General features: G+C 31.1%; 2 protein-coding genes across 2 annotated transcripts; both read right to left on the bottom strand.

Moving 5' to 3' along the window:
* Positions 1–387: 387 nt before the first annotated feature.
* On the bottom strand, positions 388–8,026 carry HELRODRAFT_164165 (hypothetical protein; the record flags this gene model as incomplete). Its single annotated transcript, XM_009029177.1, has 10 exons — positions 388–468; positions 560–686; positions 1,674–1,881; positions 1,953–2,137; positions 4,354–4,537; positions 5,522–5,787; positions 6,005–6,212; positions 6,374–6,588; positions 6,847–7,061; positions 7,970–8,026. The coding sequence occupies 10 exons, from the start codon at positions 8,024–8,026 to the stop codon at positions 388–390; spliced, it is 1,746 nt and encodes a 581-aa protein (XP_009027425.1).
* An 803-nt stretch (positions 8,027–8,829) lies between these two features.
* On the bottom strand, positions 8,830–10,296 carry HELRODRAFT_164164 (hypothetical protein; the record flags this gene model as incomplete). Its single annotated transcript, XM_009029176.1, has 2 exons — positions 8,830–8,970; positions 10,054–10,296. The coding sequence occupies 2 exons, from the start codon at positions 10,294–10,296 to the stop codon at positions 8,830–8,832; spliced, it is 384 nt and encodes a 127-aa protein (XP_009027424.1).
* Positions 10,297–11,415: the final 1,119 nt, after the last annotated feature.

Genomic DNA, 11,415 nt, shown 5'->3' with positions numbered 1-11,415 from the left:
TTATTAATAACTTTATTTTTTCTAGTCAACTATATGCTGATGATTCTTACATTTATTCTTCTTTTGAATTAATTTGTTTTAATAAATCTAAACACTTTATTACTATTCCTCCTATTATCTTACCTTATTCTAAAACTCTTGATGTCTCTCACAAGTTTCGTAATCTAAGTTTTATCTTTGATTCTACTATGTCTCTTTCTTCTCAGATTAATAGTGTCGCTAGAAGCTCTTATTTTCATCTACGTAAAATAAAAAAACTTTAGCCTTTTCTTGATGATCTTACTCTTCTCCTTCTTGTTACTTCGTTAGTCTTATCTAGGATTGATTATTGTAACTCGCTCTACTATGGTCTTCCTGATTCTAAATTCTATCCTCTAAGTAAAGCTTTTAACTCTGCTGCTCGTCTAGTTGCTCATGCCCCTTTCTTTTCTCATATATCTCCATACCTTGTTCTCTTGCACTGGTTACCTATAAAATATAGAATAATTTTTAAAATTTGCACGTTTGTGTAAAGGTCTCAATCTAAATGTTGTCTCGCTTGTTCTCGCTTTTTCTTAACTCGTGTTAAACACTCTTTTGCCAAATCTGCTTTTGCTTTTTCTGGTCCTTTTCTCTGGAACTCTCTACCTACTTCTCTGACTACTTCTCCATCACTTGCGAAGTTCAGAGCGGATTTCAAGACCCATCTGTTTTCAAAATTCATTGAGGAGCGCTGTTGAACATCGCGGAAATAGCGCTTTACAACCTAATTGACTGATTGATTGATTAATTGATTGATTAATTGATTGATTGATTGAAACCATTCTAAAAAGTATCAAAAATTGTTGAACAAGGAAAATAAGCAACAAGAAAATGTTGTCAGAGAAGAAATATGAAAAACTAATTCGTGCGTAACATTAAAGTCATTTAAAGAAACTTATTATATCTGCATCTCTTTTCAGTTATAAATAAAAAAGCTAGACTAGAATGCATGTAGTTGAACTTGCATACTATCAAACACCCACATGCTAGATCAGCTGTCGCCAATCTTTTAAGCCAAACATTAGTACCAGCTGCAGCTACTCTAAATCTTATGTGGATCAACATATTAGGTGATGAAAAAGGCAACTTTTACAAGCTTGCAAAAAATAAATTAAAAAAAGAATTGAATTCTACAAATATAGATTTAATTTTAGAAAGAAATGAAAATATTATGGAACCATAAACAAAAACAAAAAAATATCAATTTTTTGTGAAAAATTAGATTGTCAAAAAGATACATTGAATGCAGCTAAATCAAAACTTAAGCTGACTCGATAATTAAATATGACGTTTATCTATGATAGTCTTGACACAAAAAATGGAATCATAAATTATTTGATAGATGAACTTTAAGCTTTGTATTTACATGTCTAAAATTGTTCTGTTATATATATTATGTAGGTACTATCTTCCTTGAATTATGTATATATGTTAGTCATAAAAAGTTAAAATTTTGTGTTGGTGTTAATAACTATTAAAAAAACTATTTAAAAAACTAAAAAATTTGAAACGAAATAATTACCAAAACTAAAAAAATTAGAAACTAAAATGATTTAAAAAAAATTAAAAAAATTTATAAAACAAACTAAAACTAGAAACTAAAAAATTTCTGAAACGAAATCTACACTTTTCGGTGGTTAAAAAAATCCTACTTTGTGTCGTTTTCGAGCTTAAATGTTTCAAATGTGATTCTGATTTGTTCAGCTTTTGCACTGATGAATTCGTAAATGCAAGCAGAATCGTCTGGATAGTTGCTGGGGTGTCGAGGCGAGTTGAATGCTCCCTGATTTGAGGATGTGCTTTTATATATAAAGTGGCATTTTAAACCATCTGTTGCTGGCGTTCCAGGTATCGCAAAATCTAAAACATTAAAATATTTTTTGTTATTGCATCACCAATTTTTTTTTATTAAATTTGCATTTTAAGCTTACCAGTTAAAAATTGAATTTTGGCTTTAAATCCTTTGCCAGCATAATTAGCGTCAATTGTGTCAAATGTAAGAAGAAGTCTAGGATTAGAGCTTGTTAGAGGCGATGGAGTCGTAGTGCCACACAAAATGTCATCAGGTTTATCAATTTGTCCTTTTAAATAAACTTTTAAATGGCCGTTATTACATCTGAAAACAACCAATAAGAAAGGGATTTTGATGTAGATATATATTTCTAATCTGAACAGTTTTTATGTTTGTATGTATTGTATGTGTATTAATCTGTGACTTGTTTTACTTGTCGAACCGGTAGATACTTGGCAAAATATTTTTGCAAGACGGTTTAAAACAAGGATGAACAAGCGGTCAATTAAAAAACGCAGGTTAAAAAGCAATGAGTTTTTCACAAAAAGAAATAAGACAAAAAACTTTCATCTCCAAATGTTCAAGTCTTTAAAACTAACCAAAGTCTAGTGGAAGACCTAAGAGAATGACTATGTCAGTAAGCCAACATGTCAAAACAAATTTTAAATAGACAGGACAGAGACTAATAACACATCTGATGGCTAACACTACAAGCTTATATTAAATTCTCTGCTCAACAGGAAACCAATAAAAAAATTTCAGGCTCTCAGAAATGTGATCAAACTTCATAAGACCATATTTAGCGGCAGAAATTTTAACAAATTGTAAACAATTAAGCACATCCAAATTAACAATATTAAAAAATTGAACTAGCTCAACCGAGATGAAATAAAAGCTATAACCAGACATCGAATACCTTCTTATCAGTTTCAGATTCCAAGATTAAAAAAAGATGATTTAATAATATGAGCACTAACAGATTTTTAAAATGATAACATTTTCAATAATAACCCCCAAATTCATAACAGCAAAAGATTTTTCTATGTCACAATGATGCCCTAGAACCAATTGAGATTTTGACAAAAAATTTATGCATTCAATGTAAACAAGAGTTTTTGAAAACACATCATCAACTTCAGACATAGAACCAGTATAAAAGTCTGAATAACGTCAGCATACATCTGAATCGGAATATCTAAAGATTCAGTAAAAGACAACAAATGAGAAACTTACTACAAAAACAAAAAATTTCAAAACACGGAATCATGTGAATCACCATAGAAAAGAGGAATATCAGCAGACATTACATTACTAAAGCAAATCTTAAGCGACTTAAATGACAAATATTCTTTGATCGTTTATGTGCATATTTTGAACATACATTATTGCTAATGCCATGTTAAAATTATTTTTATCTTTTAAAATTATTTGCTAACAAAATGGAATAATTAGATGTTTCTTAAAATAATAATAATATAATAATAATAATAATGTCATTTATGAACGCCCAATGCATAGCGTCAGAGGCGCTCGGATAAACAAATGCTGCTTCAATCGTTTTTTAAACGTTTCTATTGATGATTGTTGACGAATGATAAGTGGCAAACTGTTCCATATTGATGGTGAGCAATGTGAGAAGCCTTCATTGATGAAGGTGATAGCGATGATCAACAGATGAGCGAAGGCGAATGAGTTTGTGAAGATATGAAAGATTATTTTATCTAATTGTTACCACTATATGATTAAATTTTTGCTTCATGATAACATTTAACATATTTGAAAAAGTCAATTTTGGTTATTAGAACAACTCTGGCCAAGTACTTAAGTGGCTTCTACTGTAATTACTTTTGTTGTTGTTTATCTACTTTTTATATATCCTTAACAGTAGAATAGCTATGAGTAGTAGATCAGTTGTTTAACCGTGGATTTATGAAGATAGATTTAAAAAAGTCGGGAGCCAGTTGTGAGCACAATTGTTATTCAAATTCAGTTTTTACCCACGAAAACACTATTTTATGTAGAAAATTTACAAAAGATTACGCGATAACCAAAAATAGGTCATTAGCTTAATGCCTAATTTTTGCCACACCAGCAAAAATCTTTGCAGTTTTTGGCAACCCCATCAATTTTCAAAATTTGGCTTCCCCGTCAACGTTTCTAGACTCGCCTCTAACACGAACAGATAAAAAGCTTGGTTTTTGACATTTGGTATTTGTTTTGTCAACTGACACGACGGAATTTCACAATAAAACTTAATCATTAATTCAAACTCTTGCCAAAAATTTCGTTTTTCGCCTAAAAATATTTTTTGAGGAAAAATATTTATCCAATAATTAAAAAAATATTTTTAAAGAAACGATTTGCATGCATTCAAGTAGAATTAGTTTAATCCGATAAAAATAACCTAACCCATCTCTAACTTTTGGAATGTTTGGAATGAAAATTAAAAATATTTATCCAATAATTATAAAAATATTTTTAAAGAAACGATTTGCATGCATTCAAGTAGAATTAGTTTAATCCGATAAAAATAACCTAACCCATCTCTAACTTTTGGAATGTTTAGATAATCGAATTCGATTTTAGCTTTTTCCAAATTTTGTTTATCTTCAAGCCCATCAATATAATAATTGCATCTGATTTTTAATGGAAAATTGTATGGAAAGTTTGGACTCTTGATGACCCCATTTGACTCTTTTGTGCTTAAAACCATTTGATCACATTCTGAAATGTCAGAAATTCTTGTAAATTAAAATCATTAACATATTATAAGAATCAACTTTAAAATAATATACTCGGTTTCATACAAAGTAGTCATACCTGTACCTCGGACGTGATAACCATCTTCAATAAAAGCTAAAAAAACAAAATAATCATTATAAACTTTATTATTAATACATTTGTAGACGTCGAAATTAAATCAAATTTAACTAGTTGCATTTTACAAATTTTTTAAACCACGATTAATATTTTCGAAGATATCGAATTTTGGAAATTGAGTTTTAGGGTGTCGAAGTCTGATGAAAAATATTGGAATCATCCCCCTCAAAAAATTTTGACTTCTGGTAAAAATTTCCAACTCGACTCTAGACTCTGAATGTTTGGCACTATAATTTTGCTAAATATCATTATAAAATGAAAGACACTTTTAAAAACACTTAAAGTCAATCAATTTAATTGTTTTTCTTAGTAAGATAACTTCATATTTATGTTTAAAAAAAACTGAAAACAAAATTATGTTAGCATTTATTTTAGACGTTAAAGACGATTGCATATCGATAACATACATATTATTATTTTTTAAAACACGATCTTAAAAAATATTTTTGGAATACAAATTTTTAAAATTTATATTAAAATTAACCGACTCCGGCCCCTCAAAAAATTCCGACTTCGGCAAAAATCTCCAACTCGACACTATTTTACTTAGGCATGACTTCATAAATATTTTTATATAAATATGTGCGCGGCTAGTTACATTTAATTAAGGTTTTGTTAAGAATTCTTTCTGGCTTTTTGAATAGATAATTTCGGCATTTTATTTTTATTTTAAAATTTTATTTGCTAATATTTATTCATGTTAATTTAAATAGATCGCAGAAATTATTCATAGGCAAAACCTAATTTGTTTGAATGTTTCACCTAAAAAATGTTAACTTTTTTATAAATTGTGTCACTGAAATAAATTTTGTTATTATTAAAAATAACCGAGATCAACGAACGCCCCGGAAATTTCATAGAAAGCCTTGAAGCCTCTCCTTTGCACAATAACGTCATCTGATTTGCTGCTTTCCCACGGATGTAAGTATGTTCGCTTTGTTGATTCCAATCGACCACTTTTTGTAGAAAATTCAATGTAGAGGTTGCTCGATGACGAGAAGAGGGTTACATTGTTTCGATGGCCACAGAAGGTATTGATGATTTCGCTGTTGTTCGTTGGTCCATCATAGATGAGGATGTAGTCATATGGACAACTAAAAGGCCGTTTTCGGTTTTTTAGTTTATCATTTTAATCAATAAATAAAGTAAAAGTATAAAATTAAAAAAATTTAAACTAAAAGTGACATTTTTCAGCTGAAACAACGCGTACAAAAGAACAAGATAAAGCGGTTTCCATCATCATTTTCAGGTGTAAATTTATAAACAGTAAATATTCATATGGAGAGTATTAATTCAATGTGTCTGACTAACTGGTCGCCTCCACTGTACAGATCTATCTCTAAAAATGTTAATTTTATGCGTTGTCTTTGTATGCCAGCAAGGTGGTAGAAACAAAATACATTGTCTGGATAAACACCGGGATATGTCGGTGAATAAATAAATCCCGAAGGTTTTGATGTCCCGTAAATGGTCTGTCCACATTGATTAAAAGGAGCGGGTGTTCCAACCAAATAAAGGGCTGAATAAATTTGAAAAATAAAATAATTTTGTTCAATTTTATATTGAAAAATTTGCACCTATTTATCCATATTACAAAGATGAAATAATCACTATGTTTTATGAATGTGAATGTCAATTTCTAAAATTTTTTATTTGGAATGTGTTGAAAAACTAGCTAACAATCATCGATGAAAGAGTATTCAGCCAGAAAGCCTTTCTCTTCTTTTATGTGATCGGTATAAAAACCGATGATGAGAGCATTATGCATAGATATGAGAATATTCGGTAACAAGTCCAATCCTGAACCGCAAAATCTTCCATGCAAAGGAATGTCAAGAAGGTCTTGAAAGGGTTTTTCGACTTGCGTATATATATCGATGTAATCTTGAAGACAACTTTGAATCAAATTTTGTTTCATGATTTATTATTTGCTATAATAAAAATACGTTTGGGAAGTTTGTTGAAATTGAACTTCTCGACATAATGAATTTTTTAAAACATTTAAAATCGCATCAGACTTGTTAAATTTAATAAACAAAATTGACAGAAAAATATGTATTAAGAAATTTTATCAATTAGATTACGTCTAGTTATAACTTTGAACCAGATTTATAGTTTAATGACTTGAAAAAATATTTTATAAGTTAATTTACCTTGGTGGAACTCCTTTAACTTCAAACTCTTTAAATTCAATTCTCACTCTTTCCGTTGGTAAGCCAATGAATCTGTAAATACATCGAAGATTTGGAAAATAAGGAAATGGAAAATTTGGTGAAGATATAGTTCCGTTTTTAGAAGATGTTATGGACAGAGAACTGTTGACTGTAACGTCGCAATCTTCTAAAAAAATATTTAATAAATTTAAAATCTGTACGTATACTACAGTTAATTAGTATTATTAAACCAGGAAATATTTATCATCCAAATGCGTTAAAAGAGGTATAACATGAAATCACTTTGAAATTTAAAAAATTCAAAATTTTTTATTTCAAAATTTTGTTATTAAAATGATTCTAATAAAATCGTACATTAAAAACCCATGCAACGCATTTATTTGTAATTATTTGACACGATAAAAACAGTATTTAATCCCAACTCATCACCAAGATTAACTGACTAGATATTTGCAGATTTGCTACTAATAACTTTTCTTATATAATTGTGTAAAAATGAATGATAAGCATCACTGGAGAGTGAAGGCCCGGGCACTTGTCTCCTTCGGTACATCACTGTTACAATCTCGTGTTCTTCTTTTACCCACAAGTTATTTAATTGTATTTTAAACGAACATTAAGTTTATTTTAGTTTGTTGGTCTCTTTGTTTGTTTATTATCAATACATTTTATGTTAAAAAATTGTTGTGTTATTGTTTATTTTATTTAAATTAATTCAGTCCTAAATTTCGTTGGAACACCCACTTTTTTTAATGTGGACAGGCTATTTACGGAACAACAAAACCTTCGGGGCCTTCAACGACCTATTCCGGTGTTAATCCGGACTATGTATTTTTGTCGCCGTTTTTATTAATTCATATTTGACAGCAATTGTTTAGCAAAACTAGTTAAAATTTTTTCGAAAAATTTATGTTAATTACTTGTTTAAATCAATTTACATAAAGTACTTAACAATTTAATTCAACCTTTTTTTTGTTAACTTTAACGGCATTTCAGCTCCCCCACTGACCTTTATTTAATAATTTATTTCAGTGAATGTATTTTTTTTTATTTTTTGGTAAATTTTATTATAAATTTTGTTTATACAACTCAAAACCGCTACCCCCGGTTGGAAAAATCCCAGTCCAGGCACCCCGACGCACCAGCTCAGTTCATCCATTTCACAGCATTAAGATTAAGTAATATATAACATTTTCATTTGTAGATCGACTTTATCCCGATCGACGAATCCAAAGTAAAAACATGCACCCTGTCAGCCATATCATGAAACAAAATTTGATTCAAAGTTGTCTTCAAGATTACATCGATATATATACGCAAGTCAAAAAACCCTTGCCATCACTCGACGTCACATCTAGCGCATGCACCAAACAACGTAATTACTGCTTATATTACTAATTTTCCCTAAGAAAATTGAGCCTCCGCCACAGGGATCAACCACGGCATCCGCTCAACATGCTTTTGAGGATTCTGTTACTTATTTCTATTTCAGCAGGTGAGCTTCCACCATGGGGTTCACCCATAACAGACGCTTGACATGCTTCAAAAGTTTTTCTAAATGCTTATTCCTCTTTGGCAATCAAGCCTCCACTAACGGGTTTACCTACAATAGACGCTCAACATGCCCCGATGATTTTTTCTGTTCTCCTCCAGACATTTGAACCACCACCATGGGTTTATCCACAACCGACGCTCATCTTGCCCCAGAGATTCTCTTTCACGCTTTTACTTGTTTCCTCCTCAGCAATTAAGCCTCCACCGTGGGGTTCACCCACAGCTCACAGCAGCTGCTCAATACGCCCCGAGGAATCTCTATTCTCTCCTAGACATGTAAACTACCACCATGGGGTTTACCCACTGTAGCCGTTTTCTTCATTGCTAACACTTTTTTCCTCTTTCTCATTTAAGCCTCCACCATGGGGTTCACCCACAGCAAACGTCTGAATTTTCAGAAGAATTCTTTTAATTCCCCCCAGGCATTTGAGCCAAAATTATGGAGTTCACCCACAGCAGCTGCTCATCACGCCCCGAGGAATTTCTATCCTTCTCTTTCGCATTTAAGCCCTCACCATGGGGCTCACCAACAGCAGACGCTCGACATGCCTGTGGGAATATCGTTGTTTCTTCTAATTATCTCTTAAGCAAACGAGCCTCCACCGCGGAATCCATCTTCTCATAACGGACACTTAATCCACCTCTGGGGTTCTCTAATGGATATACGGATTGATCTGAAAAAACATGAATATTTGGTTTAACTATTTAACTTACGTGAGAGATGCGCGGGATCCAAGTCATCATCAAAGTCAAAAAAAAGAAAAAAAAGTTAAAAAAAAATAAAAATAAATAAATTAATCAATCAATTAATAAACTAATAAAATAAATAAATCACATAAAATAAATTAAATATAATAAAAAATAAAATAAAAATATTTACGTCAACCTGAAAAGTCGATCTTTAGCCAAGCAAATTAATTAGACTGTAGTTTTGGTTTCCTGCACCGATGCGCCAACGATACCCAACCGAAACATCCCGATCCGGTGATATGGCTCCCAGATCATATTTATTTAATATTATATATAAATTTTTTTATAATCTGCCAAGTTTACTATAACCTAATAACCTAAACTGTTTTTAATTTGATCATTTATTAATATTTTATATTTTATCATAATAGTTTATATCTTTCAGATATTCTATTAATTAAAGATATTTCCTTTGATTTTAAAGTATCAATTAGATCATCTATAAGAAGAGGAAGCAACATTTTTTTAATTTTAGTTTTATCGCATTTAAATATATGTTTTATGGCTAATTTACTATTACAATATTGACAGGTTGGAATTTCTGTTTTATTTAATATATAATTATGATTAATATATATATATATTATATTGATTAATATATATATATATATATTATATATATATATGTATATATATATATATATGCTGTTAATTACTTAATATATATATCTGTTGTTAATTGATGTCCAACTTATATTTTCAATTGAAGGGTTATATATGTTGAAGCTGAGTTTTTGATTTATTTTATTCCAATTAGTTTGCCATAACGACATCACATGTTTTGCTATGTGTGATTTTAAGAAGTCAGAAGAGAATTGCTATATTTGTATTTGGATTTTGATGTGATTTCAATGCTAATACATCCATCCCTTCGTTGCTTACTATTCCTATTTGACTTGGAATCCATATTATTTGAATGTTGTATTTATCTTGTATTAAATTGTGTATTTTAATTTTAATACTTTTTATTAAATCATTATTTATTTCAATTTGTTTGAGAGCCATAACAGCTGATAAGGAATCTGACATAATAATAAAGTATTTGTTGTTTTTTTCTTTCAAGTTGTCTAAAGCTACATCTATTGCTTTTAGTTCTGCTATGAAGATAGATGTATTATTTGGCATTTGTTGTAATTGTTGATTGCCTATAATAGCTGCAGCAATTGTAGATTCATTTATTTTGGATCCATCAATATATATAATTGTATGAGTTTTATATTGAATGAGAAGTTCATTAATTATTGATTTGATTATATTTATATCTGTTGTTTTATTGCATTTAGTGCAGTAGGTACCTATTTATTATGGGTTGATTTAACCTTCAATCAATCAATCAACCAATCAACCAATCAATCAATCAATCAATCAATCAATCAATCAATCAATCTTTGCTTAGCGTCCAGAAACCCAGTCTCCCCGAGGTAGGACGTTGTTTTCTTTGACATCAATCTTTTTGCGCCAAATTAGACGATCAGTTGTATCCATTTCATTTAAATTTAGAGCTTTCATGTCTTGCTCGATTGTTTGCGACCAGGACTTTTTTGGACGGCCTTTGGGACGTGTGCCAGGTACTTTAACATCTGCAAGAGAAGTTATGGCACTGTTTCCACTTCGTTTGACATGACCAAACCACCGCAGACGGTGTTGCCGGCATTCGTCCTTTATATCATCTAAACCAGCACGACGCAGGATTTCGGTAGTTTTGATAAAGTCTTTCAGATTAATTCGTTGCATCCATCGGAGCATTTTTATATCGGTTCTTTGAAGTTGTTGTTCCAGTTTGGTTGTCATTGGCCATGTTTCTCCACCATATAACAACACCGGACGTATCACAGATTTATAAAGTCTTGATCGTAGTGGTAGTGGGATGTCACGCCGGAGATGCAAGGCGAGGAGATGCCATTTATTCCAGGCTGCACGTATGCTTGCTCGAAGGCAGCTTCAGCTGTTCCAGTACAATGTAGATCATCCCCTAGATATTGAAACGATGTGACTTTCTCTACCTTAATGGCGTCAAAAACATTGCTATTTCGAATTTGTTGCTGTGGATTGATGCAAGTAGGACAAATTAAATTGGACACTTTAGATAAAGTACCAGTAAGTACCAGCTGCTGACACTTGATTGAATTGTTACCCACAATAGCTTTACAAACTGAACAGGGCCATCGTCCAGTAGCTGTGGATTGGATGGGTTCACCAGTGTTCATTGCTTTGGTTTTGCTGATGTTGACTTTGAATCTATGA

The sequence above is a fragment of the Helobdella robusta genome, assembly GCF_000326865.2.
Source record: "Helobdella robusta unplaced genomic scaffold HELROscaffold_6, whole genome shotgun sequence".
NCBI classification, from domain to species: domain Eukaryota; kingdom Metazoa; phylum Annelida; class Clitellata; order Rhynchobdellida; family Glossiphoniidae; genus Helobdella; species Helobdella robusta.
The sequence above is the reverse complement of the archived record's forward strand: the minus strand, read 5'-3'. Positions and strand labels throughout refer to the sequence as shown.